Source organism: Tenrec ecaudatus, chromosome 7 (assembly GCF_050624435.1).
Source record: "Tenrec ecaudatus isolate mTenEca1 chromosome 7, mTenEca1.hap1, whole genome shotgun sequence".
Classification (NCBI taxonomy): Eukaryota; Metazoa; Chordata; class Mammalia; order Afrosoricida; family Tenrecidae; genus Tenrec; species Tenrec ecaudatus.
Window position 1 is genome coordinate 112,481,713 of NC_134536.1, and position 16,864 is coordinate 112,498,576.

Sequence of the window (16,864 nt, forward strand, 5' to 3'; positions counted from 1 at the left end):
GGGGGGGAGAGAGAGTCTCCCACCACCAGGAATTCCCAGAATTCTCAGGAGACCATTCCCACACAGAGGCCTCATTGGCTATGATTTGATTGAAAGACTAGACTCCACCCCTTCACTCAATCCTCTCAAATCCCAAATTGACACCAGATTATATAACTACCCAAAGTGTAATTTTATTACATACAAAAATTATGCAACTCCAAATACTTCACAATAATCATGAGAATTGTGTTCTACCATTAGTGATTTAGGCTTTCAGTAAAAATAACCAGAGAATAAGATTTTAAGTAAGAAACTGTCAAAAACTGATATATTTATGTCCTCTTGAAAGCTATTTAACTCAGTTTCTTAATCTGTAAAATAGTTATGGTTCTGCAAATATAGATTTATATATAGTCAATGTATATAAATAGATTAGATCAGTCTATGTAGATCAGTCTATCAATGTGGATTTCTAATGAAACATTGTAATCATAATCATATCAGATAACGCATTTGGTGCTCATTGTCTATGAATCGTAATGTCTCTCTCAAGAAAGCAGTCCATTAATTTCATATTTGAATATATACGACTTATAAATGCCCCTGCTCTAGTTTGTTATTCAATTTTACCGGATTAATTTAAAAGTTAGAAGTAGCTTCCCCTGAGCGTAATTTTGTGTCATAGAATTTTGGGTTGCATAGCATGGCTATCAAAAATGGCCTTGTGGGTTCTTGGAGCATTTAATTTCCAAAGCGGCTAGATCTCTGAACTATTTTGGCATCAAGTATGCACATATATAGTGAATCTGTTTAAAATCCCAAATTATATCAGATATAGAAATATTATAGAATAGAGCGCTTCATTCATTTCTTAGAAAATTTCAAAAATGCAAGTGTCTCTTTGCAGCAGACTTAGACTGTTTTGTGTAGTGACCCCACTACCACTCTGTGGACCTTTATTTTGTAGGATGGTTCTGAACACAAAATGACTCCCCACATCAATACAATAGCTTCACACTCGGGGATACCCACTGCCCTGCTACTCCAAACTCACCAGCACTTAATCATAGACTGCTATTCTTTCAGTGAGAATAAGGGGTATTCTTTCAGTGAGATAAGGGGATGGAAGAAACTTTAAAATTATATTTACAAGAAATTCAGCTATGCTACATCAAGTAGAAAATGTGTGATCAACATGTAGGGGCATATTCACATAAAAATAGAACTTTTAACAAAAGAAATATTTGAAAATATGAATGCCCACAGCCAAGTGGACACTGGACATAGCATATACATTGATGACGTTACACTCTAATGGAATAGTGACTAATAAAATATTGGCATTCTAGGTTTAGTTTTGTTACAATGATGTTTCAAGATCTGTATTGTATTGATACTGACATTGGTTTCCATTATTATCATGAAGTGTTTGTAGTAATAAGAAATAGTGTATGAAGTGGACATTCTACATATTGTATGGCTTAAATCATTAAGAAAGTGAACATATGTTTAATAATTAACCACACTTCATAAAGTAAGTTAAATATCAAGCTCACATCTGACCTGCTAATTATATTTAATAACAGTAAAGGGCAGCATTTGCAAATTGCTTCTTGCCTAGCATTTTAGTGTTTGGTGACAAATTTATGATCTTGACCCTCATAAAAAATTACTTAATTCTAGAATGCTTTATGGTTCTTGATTATTATTGCATACTTGACTTTATTTTTATTTTGTCTCAATTATAATAGGAAAATCACATTATATCCTTTTATCTATACATTTTCTACTTACACTCACTGGCCTTTCACAGAAAATAAAACCCGACATGAGAATATTAGCAGAACCATAAATCTGTCACAGACACCTGTTAAACATCTTTGAAGTAAACGGTGGTATACCTGTATGGTCAGAGTGATTTTTAAAATTCCCAAATAATTTTTCTGGAAGTCAAAAAAATCATTTACCAACCTCACAGCATTTTGATTTCTTCTTAATTGACAAATCCATGTGCATTTAATAATTTGTAATATTAGCATTAGGCTAAATCATAAGGTAATAAAATTTGAGCATTTTGATGAAGAAAAGATGGCATTTTCTTATGATTTAACTTCACTTTTATATAATACATTTGTTACTACAAACCGTTGACCTATTTTCAATAATATAAAACAAGATTTGGAAACACTGATTTTGAGAAGTATGTGGTAAGAGAATCTTCTAAAATATTTTGTGCGATGACTAGCATTTCTGAGTTCCTAGAAGTCTTAAAAAAGATCACCTCAGCAAATTGATGGTAATTAGACAGAGTTTTGCATTTATACAAAAGAAATATGTTCAGATGTGTAAGAAATTTTGGATTTGGGGTATAATTTACACAAAAGGGAAGTGAAAAATTCTCATCGGTTCATGTTAAGAAAAAAACATTCACTTGGGATTTTATGACAAATACTTTATATACTCGTGTATAAGCAAGAAATGTGCTGAAAAACTGGTGTTCGGCTTATACACGGGTGAGTGGTACCCCAGCAAGGTGTAACATCTAGCAGATGATTGCCTTTCCTCCACTGTTCATTCAAAGCCCTGCTGACACTGCAGGGCTTTGATGTTTGTTTACTCACATCTCACCAATCAGAGCCATTCGATGACGTGGACAGCTCAAATACTCAGAAGCACCCATAGTGATTCACTTATGCCAGTAGCTGAACTGGTAAGGATGTGTCTATGGCTGCGCTCCGTCTCTCCCCTCTGGCCTCTGTGTTAATTCACATCCTGCATTTCCCACCCTAGGCTTACACTCGAGTCAATCAGATTTTTCTGGTTTCCCAGGTAATAATTAGGTACCTCAGCTTATGTTCTGGTCGGCTTATATTTGAGTATACACGGTAATCTTTTCCAGAAATTAAAAGTTTGTTTTTTTTATAAATCTAAGGTGGGTTTTCTTATGAATGTAGGAATTTCAAAACATTCATGAAAAGATTGAATTGAAAGATAATGGAATTTCTCCATGAACTTTTTGAAGCCCCTCTTGTCATGAGATCTTCTTGTAGAAAACATGGTTATACTTCCTACAAGTGGTGTTTGAATCTTCATATGCTAGTGAGATAAAGACCAATTAGATTGGAGCAATGTGATCTGTGTTCTTGTGCAAAGCTTCTTACACTGGTGAGCTCATTGTCATGTAAGATTTTATAACTGTGTGAGGATAGGGAGAGATTTGGCAACAGTAAAATATTTCCGACTGCACAACGACCAAAAATTAATTAAAAATAATACTCGTAATCGACGTGGCCTATGAATCTGGCAGCGCTGGTCTGTGTTGCAAAGTTCTCAGGCAAAAAGGGGTTGAGGGGTGGAAAAGTTTAAGAAGCTTCATGAACATAGTGTTGTAGACTACGTTTTTCTTTGTAGACAAAAATCTTTGCGTGATAATTATTATTGCAATAAAGTTATAGCTTGAGGCCAAATTTCCTTAGCTCAGGTCTCTGGACCCAAACCAAACCAAAATTGTATCTAGGTGATTTATTGTCCTTGTAACTGCCTGTTAGAAGAGTTACTTAAGCTCTGTCTAGGCTTCTGGACTGGGAGATCTTCGTTCTTGCTTTGCTGCACTGAAAGAATCCATGCAGCATGTTGTAATCCAAGCGACTTTCAGGAGGAACGTGGAAGTTTCGGATATTACCATCTCAAAAAGTATACGCTGTTTCTGTAAGGTGACCAGATTTTAACATTGGCAAAGTGGGACACTATTGATCAGGGGTGGTGGCGGTGGCGGTGGTGGTGTTCTTGATTAAAGATCATTAAAACTCTTGATTAAGAATTCTAACTGATCAACAATGCGGACTTTGATAAGCAGTTCTCGATAATCAGTTCTCAACAATTATTTGTTATTATTAAAGCTTCACATTATAAAATTAACAAAAAATAATATAAAACTCATATCCTGGTGAAATAGACACGTGGCAGCCGAAAACTGTATATTCCCTTCCTGTTCTCCCGCCGTTCCCTAGCTTGTGCATTCTTTCCAAAAATCGGGACTTTTTTAAAATGCCGTGGGACGGAGGACCAATTGTTGAAAATCAGGACTGTCTGGTCATCTTATGTTTCTGGAAAGGCTGTGTGGGCGTTCGCAAGTGAATGCAAAAATCCACATGGAAGGAAGACAGGAATAGGAGCACAAATCCATGCTTGTGGAACCAGGAATCCCAGGGTTCAAGAGCAGGTGCAGGGCTGTGAGCCCTGTCTTATTCCCTCCTCCCACACTGACTGACTGTGTGATGTCATGGAACTAGGTTGAGGCTAGCTTTGGTTTCACCTGCGCTTAGGTGGTCCTAGTCTGTGCATGCTCAGTTTGGATCTTTCCATAGATGTTTAATGGGTGCTTAATCTTCTACCCCTCCCACCCTCCTTAGCCTTTACTCCCTATTCTGACTACATAGAATTAAAAATTACCTTTGTAATTCTTTTAAACCATTTTCTATTTGTTATTTGGATTGCTTGAGCCTTTGTTAGTGTGCTAAAATTGAGTCTTGCTGGCTGATGAAAGCCCAGTATGCTTTGTTAAAGAATTTTCTGTACTGTTGCTAAAAGTTATTGTTAAAAATTAAATTATCTAAACAAAATAAATTAATGACAATTGAAAATACTAAAAAATTCATCACAATCGAATTATTCTATTACAGTCTATTCTCTGTAGTTGATTCATGCCTGCTGTACGGAGCCCTGTCAACACTATAGGTTATGTGATGTCCTGCTAATCAAGAAGTTGGTGGTTCAAATCTACCAGTCTATCCCTGGTAGAAAGCAGAGACGTCCCACTTGTGAAGATTTAGTTTTGGAAACCCAAAGATGCAGTCCTATTTTTCACTCCAGGGTCACTGTGAATCAGAATTGACTCAAAGACCATTTATTTTCTTTGTTTTGCTTGGTCTTGGTAGTGGAATAACGTATAGTAGTGTGCTTCTCCTCATGATGTTCAACTGAAGGTTGAAGATCAAGAGGAGGACCTCTTGATCTTGTTTTGAAGATATAAATCGTTCAGTACTATTTTTATATAATAAGCATATAACACTTTTTAATGGCTGCATTTGCATTTTAAAACCTTTTGTTGTGAATTAGGAGAGTTTTACATTCTTCACACAATCAACATTGTAAATTACTTATCAAACTTCCCCAATCGACAACTTCCCCTATCCCATGTTTTTTTCTTCTCCCTCTTGTTGAATACCATCCTTACCTTGATATCCATTAACCTTCTGCTTTCCCTTCCCTTTTTTTTCCTTCCTACCGCATTATAACCTGATCTGTTTCCTTGGGTATGAAGACCTTTGACTTGATTTACACATAGTCACTGATATCATACAAAACTGTATATCTCTGTGATTGACTAGTTTTACTCACCAACGTGTTCTCAAAATCCTTACCAGGAGATGTTTCACAGGGCTGCCATTATTATTGGGGGATGTGTAGTATTCCACGGTGTGTAAGCATCAAAGCTTGGTTACCCATTCTTCCACTGCTGATCACTTAAGTTGTTTCCATCTTCTTGCAATTGTGAATAGTGCCGTGATGACCATGGGTGTGCATTTATCTCTTCATGCTATGGCTATTACTTCTTGCAGGCGTATATCAAGTAAAGGATCGCTGGGTCATATGTTATTTCTTTCTCTAGTTTGAGGAAGTGCTATTTTTCACAGTGATTTACAGTCTCGGTAGTAGTGTATGGGTGTTCTGCTGGTTCACACCCTTTTAGATATGTGCTAACTTCAGTTTCGTTGTTGTTTTCCTTAACTTTGCTGTGAATGCCTTCATAGGTTTGTTAGCCGTCTGGTTATCTGTTCATGTCCTCTGTCAGGTTTCTTATGGATTATTGATCTTTTCCTTTTGGAATATTGCAATTTTCTTTACAATTTAGAAATATGGCCCTTGTCCAAGGCATTATTGCCAAAAAGATTTTTTTCCCAGTCTGTGAGTTCTTTTATTTCTCTGTGATGAAACACTTTGATTTCCATAAGAGTCTCATTTTTAAGGAGTCCCATTCATTGATTTTGTATTCTGCTGTGTGTTGTGTTGTTTGTTATGTCTCAGAGTGTGTTGTGTCATGAATTAGAGCAGTGTTTAATACTTTTATAAGTATAAAGATTTACTTTAAAATATTTTTAATATTCACACATCATAAAAATCACTGCTCAAAATCCAATTAGGGCTATCGATGTTCAAATGGGAAAATTATCCTATACCGTGGATCAAATGTATGATAAAATAGAAATTATAAATGAAAAACCCGAAGATGGAAGTTAGACCCTGGAAATTTAATATATAAATGAAAGAATCACAGGTGGCATAAAATAGTAGATCGAGGGGCAATGAAGAATTGAGAGCAGTACAAAAGAGTTTCTTTGAGTTAATGAAAACTTTAACCTTCAAATTAAATCAAATTAAATGGAATTAAAGTTAGGCAAGATTAAGCAGATATTTTTTGCTTAACTATCTGAATAAGATGAAGATAGAGATTAATACGACTCCAGACTGTGAGGACGTCATGGATTGCTGGAGCGGGAGTGGCAGTGAATTCCATAGAAAGAGCTACTATGAAAGGTCCACAAGGAAAACAAAACCAAACCTAAAGATTTGTCCAGAAGTTGGGAGTAATCTAGATAGATGGACAAGGCTTAGAATGAAGTCAGTGGCCACAAGGAAATAAAGCTAAATCCCTCACATCGTGATTGATAAAGTACACAGTTGCTACCCTGCTTCTACATTTACCATTGACAAATCTGCATTGTTTTTGTAGCAGATAACACAACTCACAACATGTATTAGTCTGGATACTTTAGAGAAACAAATCCACAGAAACTCATGTATAAAAGAGAGTTTTACATAAATGTTAGTGCACATCAAAGAAAACATCCCAACCCAGTGCTGCCCAAATCCACAAGTCCACCTTTAACCCATATGTCCAACACCAATCCACCAAGTCCTCCTCCATCTCATAAAGCAGATGCAAAGATGCCGACTGCAGGAGGAAAGCCAATTCAGTGAATGTGTAAGCATCTCAGTTTTGGCAGGGGTCTCCATATGGCTGCTCCAGCACCCAGGGTTGCATCGGGGCAGGTCCATGTGGCTTCTCCTCAGGGATGTCTTGCAGGAAGTGAGCTTTGCCAGTTGAATCAGGGAACTGGCTAAGGCAGCTACACCCTGGTTTGTCCATCACGAAGCAGAAGACCTGGGAACTAGAAAGGGTACGGTTCACAGAGCCATTTATCCCTCTGCCCTTCAATTAATCCCACATGTTTATTTGCCAGGTTGGCACAATAAACTAACTCACAACACAACATTATTTACATGATATAAAGTCATAAAACACACAACAAAGTAAGTTACTTATGTCATGTCTTTCTTTTATACTTATTTTTTTAGTAATGATTACATCTTCTTAAAAATTAACAAGTGCAAAGGACTTAAGTGGAGAGCAAATGCTTTGAAAATGATTAGGGCAAAGAATGTACAGATGTGCTTTATACAATTGATGTATGTATATGTATGGATTGTGATAAGAGTTGTATGAACCCCTAATAAAATGTTTTTTAAAAAATTAAGTTTCCAACTCTCTGTGATAGGGACAATTCTGACTTGTCGGCAATAATTTAGAGATCCTGAATTTCATAATTTCAGTCTTAACATAGAGTCTTATTAGAGACAGAAAAAGCTCCCAATGAAATTTAAAAATAAGTGTCAGAACTAAAAGGTCCTCACAAATACAAATGTTCTTATCTACTCATAATATCTCCAAGAGAAAAAAAATTTTTGCAATAGTCTTCATTAGTATATATCAACACTCAAAATAAACCTAATGTTACTACATATTTTGATGATGTGCTGAGTTTGAAGAACAAATATTAATATCTGATCCATGAACTATTATTACTCATGATAATGTGGGAATTACTCATGTATAAAATATAATGCAGCCTAACTAAACATAAAAGTAAAGCAATGTCCTAGTGTGTAACAAAAAAAAAAAATCCATGCACCAAAACCAGATCAAATTTCATTAGGTTGATTGCTAATAAGTTTTTGTACCATTTTCTGCCTCAGGGGTATGATGACAGCTATGGGGGTGAATATGATGACCAGACTTACGAGGCTTATGACAACAGTTATGCGACCCAAACACAAAGGTAAGGCATTTGCTGTCTACAGCCTCCTTCCCGGAATTGTCTCTGAGCCTGATACTTCATGTCTTGACCCTGAATTTCAGTCTTGTAAATTTCTAGTAGTGTTTCTTCTTCATTATCTTTCCGAATGATCAAACCTGTTACTACACTGTGTGAGTTAAATGATAGTGCTCTTGCAATGGCTAACAATGAAATAATAGTGATGAAGTATCATTTTAAGATTGGGTGATTGTAATGAGTTTTATAACCAACGACTCGTTTTCAAAAGCGTATATTTAAATAATGACTCGTTGTTGTGTGCTGAGGGTGCAGTGGAACTGCTCCTGGGGGTGGGGGGTAGGGGGAGACAGGCTTTCTACTCCCAGGAAGAGCTAGTCTCTGAAACGCATAGAGCAGTCCACCCTGTACTCTGGGGTTGCCTGAAGTCAGCATCGACTCGATGGCAGTGAGCTCTGTTTTGGTGTTTGGTCTGGTTATGTTTGGTGACTCGGTAATCCAGAGGTGGAGTGGGATGTGCTTGGCTTCCAGCAGAAAGGAGGTTCAGACCAGCGAGGCACACAAGGGAGAGCGTGGTGGCGGTCTGCTTCTCTAAAGGTTCACACTTTAGACGCCTACGTAGCAGTTCCGCTCTGTGCTGCGGGGTCTCTGAGTTGTAATAGACTCAGTGGCAGTGGTTTAATTTCTGGCTTTGGGAATAATTCGGACACAGTGAAACAAAGCACTAAGTTATTTTGACTTTTTTCCCCCTGAAAAACATAATTTTCATTTATAAACAAACAAAAAGAAAACCCTATGGGTACTTTGAAAAGAGACAAGTTCTTACAGAAATATTTTAAATTCTCTTTTTTTCATAATGGATTTCTTAAAATTACTGAGTATGCTTTTTAGATTGGTCCCAAACTTGAGACCAATGTGTTTGCTTTTTTAAAGTCAGATTATATCGATGCATTATTTATGTGCAGTAAACTTTGTATGAGTCTGGCAGATCCATACCGTCATAAAACCATAACCCAAATCAACTGATAGAACATCCCAAAACATTCCTCTGTGGCCCTCTGTAGTCAGCTCATCCTCTGCCTTCAGGCCCTAGAAACAATGATCTGAAATTGTGTCCCTGTATTTTGCTTTTTCTAGAACGTCATATTAATGAAACCAATATAGTACCCAGCTGCTTGTGCCTGACTTCTTTCACTCAGTATACTGCAGTTGCTATTCATTCACCTATCACTACGTGATGTCGTTTTATCACAGTTATACTTTCTTCTGTGAGTGAAATACAGGCCGTGTCTTTGTTCACAAGTTAAAAGACATTTGAGTTGTCTCTATTTATTTATTTATTTATTTATTTATTTATTTATTTATGCCTATATGAATGAACATGCTATAAAGTAAATGTAAACTTTTAGAAAAAACAACCACCCAGATGTCATACCGGAAGTTACAAATGTAATAGGAATATAAGTTGATCCCCTTGTCAGTTAATTAATCCTTTGATGTGAGTGGCAGGAACCATTTGCAAGGAATCACAGAGAAATCCTTATAGCATTGAGAGTTGACTGCTAGGCCTTCTTGGCACCCAGAGATTCTTAAATGCTGAGGGAGTGAGATCTGAGGAGCTAAGAGGAGGGCAAAGAAAGAAACGACTTTCAAGTGATCTGTGGAGTAGAGAATAGCTGCATCTACTGCATCAGTGCAGATTTTTCATGACCTGAGGAGCTGCCTGGTAAAAGCGTTGAAAATAATTTCTATGTATAGAGAATACTTTGGGCAATTAGGATAAAGATAAATGTGAACTGATAGGTTTTAAACTAAGCACAACTTGTGTTAGTGCCATGGAAATAAACATCCTCAACTTTGAGTAATTACTCAAGAGGTTAAGTAGAGAACCTTCATTAGCCAAGAGCTTCCGCTGTGGGCAATATCTTAATTGTCCCAATCGCATATTGAAACACAGCTTACACAGTTATTTAAGATAATGAGGATGCACTTTTGCCTCACATCGTAGTCACTAAACAATTTGTTTATGTAAATCGGGCATATATGAATAACATCTGCTAATATTTCCAATCCAATTTCATCCCTGAAGTCAAAAAGTATCGATACGAAGGTCCCAGTTTATACATGCATGGACTTTTCCCAAATAAAAATGTTTAAATCGGTCTCCGTGATACACGAAGAGCTGCAACTAAGTCCCCGCTGGAATACTGCTGTCTTGGGCTCAGCAGAGAGCTTGCACCAAGAAAATTCTCCAAAAGAAAGAATGGCTTTCAAAGGGCTCTTTGAAAGGGCCAGGTACGTTCAAGGCAGAGAGGTCCACTCGGGAAATTATGGGGGCTGTTTCCTTGGGGATTCTAATGGGCTAATATCGATGTACTGTCTCAAAGGGCAGAGACAGCTCATGAGAACGTATTAGGAAGAAATGTTGACAAAATTGTAAACTGCGATGGTGAAAGAAGAGGAAAATGAAGCCAAGGAAAACGTTTCTGTCAGATGCACCTGTTCGTTCTTCAAGGGTACCACGGGCTGTCCTGGGAAAGCTTCCTCCACCCACCCTCCTGTCCTGAGCTTGCCCCTTCAGACTTCCTGTTGCCACCCAAACTCTAAGAACAGGAAAAAGGAACAAGATTTGAGTTCATTGAGAATGGCCAAACTGCCATTGTGCCAGGGCGTCAAACAGTCAGACTCTTAGAGGAAAGGACGGGAACACTGCCTGCAGTGAGGTGTAGACCTGGATGTGGAATATGTTGAGAAGCAACAGCTTTCCATTTTGATATTTTTGTTTAATTTTTTTAAAGCCTGTCTCATAATGGTTACTCATTTAGCTACTGACCACAAGGGCAACACTTTGAACCCCCCCACCCCCACCCTCCGGCTGTTCTGTGAGAGAAAGACTTGGCTTTCTTTCTACCCAATAGCAAATGTCACAGTCTCAGAATCCCACCGGGGCTATCAGTCTCTGCCTTTTAGAGTGAGCGACTCTCAGTCGACATTGACTCGATAACCGTGCGTTTGGTTTTTGCTTTGTTTAACAAAGGTTTCTGTGATGTTTTAGCTATGCTTTTTAACTTACTCTAGCACACTAGGACACAAAAAGTGATTAAAAAATTATCTATCACTTATTTCAGAAACCCTTGAGTGAAAACCCAATCACTATCAACTCAAATACAACTAGGATAAAATAAAATAATTCCCTCATGGAGTTTGTACAGCATATTTAACTCAGTAATGACAATATGGAGTAATTTGGGAAAATAGTTATTTGCTATCATGGCATGTAGGCGATATATAAATGCAGATGTTTTTTTCACTTCTGTTGTATTTCCTTTGTCCTTTCTTATTACTTAATATTCCTATTCTTTCAGAGGCATAATCGAACCTGTTCTTCAAAGGAAAAACAAAAATCTCTTTCATCTTTTATTTGGATTAACCTGTTCTTCTCTGAATACAACAGCATCTTATCTTTACTTCTCGAAGACACCTTTCCCTTGCCTTGATGTTGGGATTGTTTGTGGACACATATCCCTGTCATCCTTAAGAGCTGTTCAAAATTGTTTTCTGATATACCCGATGTCCTTCCCATTGCCTAGTATTGGATTTTCATGGCGTCAGTGCTAATGGTTGAATACATTAATGTCACAAAATAAAAATCTCATCCCTCAAAAAGAATACAATCTGGAATATATTATATCTGCTGGAAAAATATGTATGCTTTCTTGGATAATTTGATGCTAAACTAGAATGACTAAGGAAACAAGCCATATGATTATTCGCTGTGTTAGTCTGGGTAGACTACAGAAACAAATTCATAGACACTCACATGTGAGTAAGAGAAACTTTATATCAAAGAGCAATTTAAAATTAAGAAAACATCCCATCCTAGTCCAGATCAAATTCATAAGTCTGATATTAGCCCATATATCGATACTAGTCCATACATCCCTCTTTACACTCACACAGCCATGCGTATAATGCAGGAAGATCATAGGCCAATGGGTGGAAAGTCTTGTGGATCCAACGGTGGTGGAAGCATCTCAGCAGTAGCATAGGTCTCCATGTGGCTCCTCCAGCTCCAGGGCTCTGGCTCCATCTGTGGAGCTCCATGTGGCTTGTCAGCAGGAAGACAAAGCATAGAAAGTGCCTCCCACCTCCAGAAAGGAAGATAGGTGTTCCCAGAATACTAAAGAGAAAGCCATGCCCACACAGAGACCTCATTGGCTAAGACCTAATTGACAAGCTAGACTCCAGCCCTTTGCAAATTGACAGGAGATTATGTAACTATCACAGTCATAATGTAAATATTCTATTGTACAATCATTATAAAATATAGATTTTGGTGAAAATAATGATCTCGATACTAAAATCAGAAGGTTTGGGGGGGAAATGTCAATGTCTTTTTATCCATTTTACTACAAACCTTTTAAAAGTCCCATATATAATGTTTGTAACACTATAGGTTCTCAATAAAAATTTGTTGAGTAAATTAATGAAAATAAACTAACTCATTAATAAATTAATGAAATTACAATTATTGTAGAAAATTGTAAGAATAATTGTTTAATGTAATAAAGATGCATTAAGAAATTGATAAGCCCTTAAAATATTAATAGATCAATATGTCAAATCCATGTCTTTAAGTTTCTGTGGATCCAACTTTGACTGCAGAATTTAGGGTATATAAATATTAAATTTATTAAATTAAATTAATGCAATGGGTGATTACATGAGACAAGTAGTAAAGTATACTAACTGCAGAGCAACAATATTTTATTTTCTTATATATTTGAATATTGAATATCGACAGTTTGATGAGAAGACCTTTGCAAAATGTATGTTTATTTAAATAAATGTGTCTCAAGTGAAACAACTAGAAGATAAGAAAGTGCTTAGAAATTGAGAGGTAGCTAATTTTCTGTAAAAGTCATCTAGAAGTGTCTATTTTAAGAAAAGGCTCTTTGAACTTTAAAAAGTAAGATTTAGGTTGATGGAGTGAGGAGATATTATTAAAAAGAAATAGAATAAAGGGTAACTTAAAAGCATACATTTCTTTCTCCATTTACAAATACTACAGATACTACTTGATATTGCCTGGGTTTGTTGCAGTCTAAATCAGAAGAAATGCTCCTTTCAAAATCTTGAATTCTAAAAAACAGACTATGTGTGATTTAGCATAATTGAGATAAAAGATAAAAATCTTTGGACTAGCGAAGCAATCATTAATTGACTCATTGGTGAGCATGGGCGAATATAGAATTTGTAGACATCTGAAAGTCGTAGGTGGAGGGTGCCTATGTGGAATAATTGTTTCATCCTCAGTAAAGATTCTGAGCTAGTTCACAAGGTAACAACTCTGCCCAGGGTCACCTGGGGTTCAGAAGCTATAACAACTTGAATGTGTCCCCAGGTGTCTTGTAAGGTACCATTAGTTCTGGGAAATTTCAAGTGAAAGAATAAAGGGCTTCTCTAAAAATTCCTCAGCAGTGAGCTCAACTGAATGACACATTAATGGTGGGCAAAGATGACAATGAACAGGAGAGTATCCAGCCACATTTTCCCTTGCTCCATGCCTATGGGGAGTAAAAACCAAGAAATAATTTCCTGATTTTATTATACAGGTTTCTAATTATGAAATGAATATTGGCGGCTTTAGGGAACTGAACTCCTTGAAATCTTTGGCTGAAGGCACATTACAGCTTATGATTCACAGCTTTAACTGAGCTGCCTCACTGTTAATGTCGTCCTCAGTGGCGTTAACATTTCCAGACAGCGATCTTTCGAAATCACACACATTGATAGGTCTGGTCAACCTTTTCAATGCTCAAATTTTAGCTAAATATTCACACTAACTAAATCAGAGATGGAGAAAATGTAGCGCTCTTTGTTATGGTTGTGAGTTATCGGGTTAATCCAGACTTACTGTGACTCCACAGCTCAAGAGCAGACCTGCTGCGCCCATTGGCCATTGGGGTTCCTAGCTTGTGTCTTCATGGGAGCTGATGGCCAGGTCTCTTCTCCCACAAAGATGTTAGTAGGTTCAAACTGCCAATCTCCAGCTAGTAGTCACTTAGCCATTGTGCAGCCATGACTTCTTAATTCTCATTTACTTAATTACAAATTATAATCTTGAAAGTGAAGGTCAACAGATCAATTCTGATGGTGAGCTCTAGTGGAAATTTAGTTTGCAAGTGAAATGTTAAGAATCTATCATTTCCCTGTAAAATTGTGGCTGCAGATGGGCACAAGGGACAAACAAATGTGAATGGAAGGTTTTGCTTACCTCGGAGTGAAAATCAGAGAAGAAACTCACACAACCTCAGAAAAGATACCTTTCTGTGATTACTTAAGAAATGTAAGGGGTGTTCAAAGGCACAGCTCCTTCTATTAAGTAGGGTAGTAGTTATCAATAGTTTCTAAAATACAAACTTTTGGAATATTTCTAATTTGGAGAAGCGTTCCATAAAGCAACTGTTTTCAGTGACAGGTCAAGGGCAACCACAGAACAGAATGCAGTCCCCTGGGTTGAGTGTCCCTGAGGCTAGGTGCTCTGCCATGGAAACGAAAACTGAAAGGGAAACAGAGCAGTGAGTGGTCACTGGCAAGAGCTGAGCCTATTGATGCCAAAAGGCGGGGCCACCACACAGGAAGCTGCTGAGGGAGTTACCGGTTGGACCTCATTCTCCTTCCTCCAGGTCTCCCCCTGTTGTGCCTTACTGGGAAACATCCTTAGAGTAGAGGGCAAGAGACCTAAAAGATGCAGTCTCCATGGGGCAGATTTGGGCGGGGAGAAGGAAGGTAGGATGGCACATGAAAAAGTCTAGCCCCACATCCACAAATGTATTCACACCTCAAAACCCAGTACTTGTCCATGTATCAATTGTTTGCATACATAAATAATGACATAGTGTTACTATGGAAACGGTAGTGCTTTTACTTACGTTTGTGTTTTGTTACTGAGAGTTGCATCTACATGGTAAAAAAGAAGGTCAGAATATGCTGCATGAGGGCTTGGTGAACAAGTGGATTCTCAGTTGTTTGGTAGGGATCCTCAGATCCCTAATAGAACTTCTTAGCTCCTGAAGAATCAGCACCCACAAGATGGTAACTTCATCTCTGTTGTTCAGTGACTGCCTGCGTCTAATGGCACTCAGTAACTAGCATTAATTTTGTGTCAGATTCTATGCGTTTGGAGCACCTTATCTTATTACACTCACCCAGCTATTGTTGGAAGGTCCTGTTGTGTCTCCCATTTACAGAGAGAAACATTGAAATATAGAATTCTAAGTTCATCCAAGTAGTATTGGGTTTGAATTCACATCAGCTGACCAGAGGCCTTAGACATACAGACTAATAAATGTCATCAAATCAACGGACCTCTGTTACGTACTTACCTTGGCCAAGTGGAGCATGCATTTACTATAATAAAAATGTGGAAATTGTCTAGCAATATTATTAACATAAAATGCAAGTAAAAGTTTGATGAAGATCATTCAATAGCAGCTACAACAGTGTATTGACAGGGAGCAGCCAGAAATTCAAGTTGAGTTCAGAAAAGGATGTGGCACAAGGGATATCATGACTGATATTAGCTGCATCTTGGATAAAAGCAGAGAATACCAGAGAGGGGTTTACTTGTGTTTCATTGACTACGCAAAGTCATGTGATTGGGTGGATAGTAACAAACTATGGATAACCTTGAACAGAATGGAAATTCCAGAACACTTCATTGTGCTCATGTAGAAACTGATCATGGAACAAGAGGCAGTCATTTGAACAGAACAAGGGAGTGCTGCTCAAACAAGGGCTTAAAACCAAAAAAGATGTATGAGGAGTGTATCTTCTCACTATATTTATTTAATCTATAAGCAAATAACCTGAGACACTAGACTATATGAACAAGAATTTGGCATTAGGCTGGGAGGAAGGCCTAAAGGTTTTGATGGCCCAACCTGCTTGCTGGATGTGAGGAAGAATTGAATCACTTGCCAATGGAGATCAAGGAGTGAAACCTTCAGTGTGGATTACACCTCAAGGTAAAGCAAACCAAAAGCCTCACAAGTGGACTAATAGGTAAAATTATGAAAATGGAGGAAAGGTAGAAGCTGTCAAGATGTTCAGTTTGCTTGGAACCATAATGCTTGCTCATGGAAGCAGAAGTCAAGAAATGAAAGGACATATTGCTTGGGGAAAATTTGCTGCACGATGCTGGTGATTAGACCAGCTATCCCGCATCAAGCTGCATCTGAAATGAGATGTGCGGATGAGAGGAAAAGAAAGAGACATGTACAAGCATGGGATTAGTAGGACAACAGTCTGATGGACAGAAGTCCCGAGTATAAAGGTTGGTTTTTATACTCTTCTTACAAGGGGATGGTTACAAAACAAACATCAAAGAACTGTAAAAACATTCCTAAACTCTTATCTATGCAAATGTTACTTAACCAGTCACACTTTCTTAACATTTGAATAATGAAAGCACCAGGTTCTAAGACAAGCACAGGGATGTGCAAGATTCAAGAGAATCTTAAAGAGGTCGTCAATGACTGAGTTATCTCTCAGTAGTTTTAGCTGCAAGGTCATAAAGAACTGAGTTATCTTGAAATGGTTTTAGCTGTAAGGTCATAAAGAACTGAGTTATTTTGCTATGCTTTTGTCTGCAAAGACACAGAGGCACAGGGGACTAATTGGTCACCCATCAATAAACACCTTGA

At 37.6% G+C, this 16,864-nt stretch overlaps 1 protein-coding gene across 2 annotated transcripts in view; it reads left to right on the forward strand.

The window, feature by feature from the left end:
- The window catches only part of KHDRBS2 (KH RNA binding domain containing, signal transduction associated 2), a 646,447-nt gene that overhangs the window by 562,598 nt on the left and 66,985 nt on the right, over positions 1–16,864 (forward strand). For both annotated transcript variants that reach the window (XM_075554046.1, XM_075554047.1), the window contains one exon: positions 8,080–8,162. In XM_075554046.1, the coding sequence (XP_075410161.1) occupies positions 8,080–8,162 (83 nt within the window). The remainder of the gene's footprint in view (positions 1–8,079; positions 8,163–16,864) is intronic.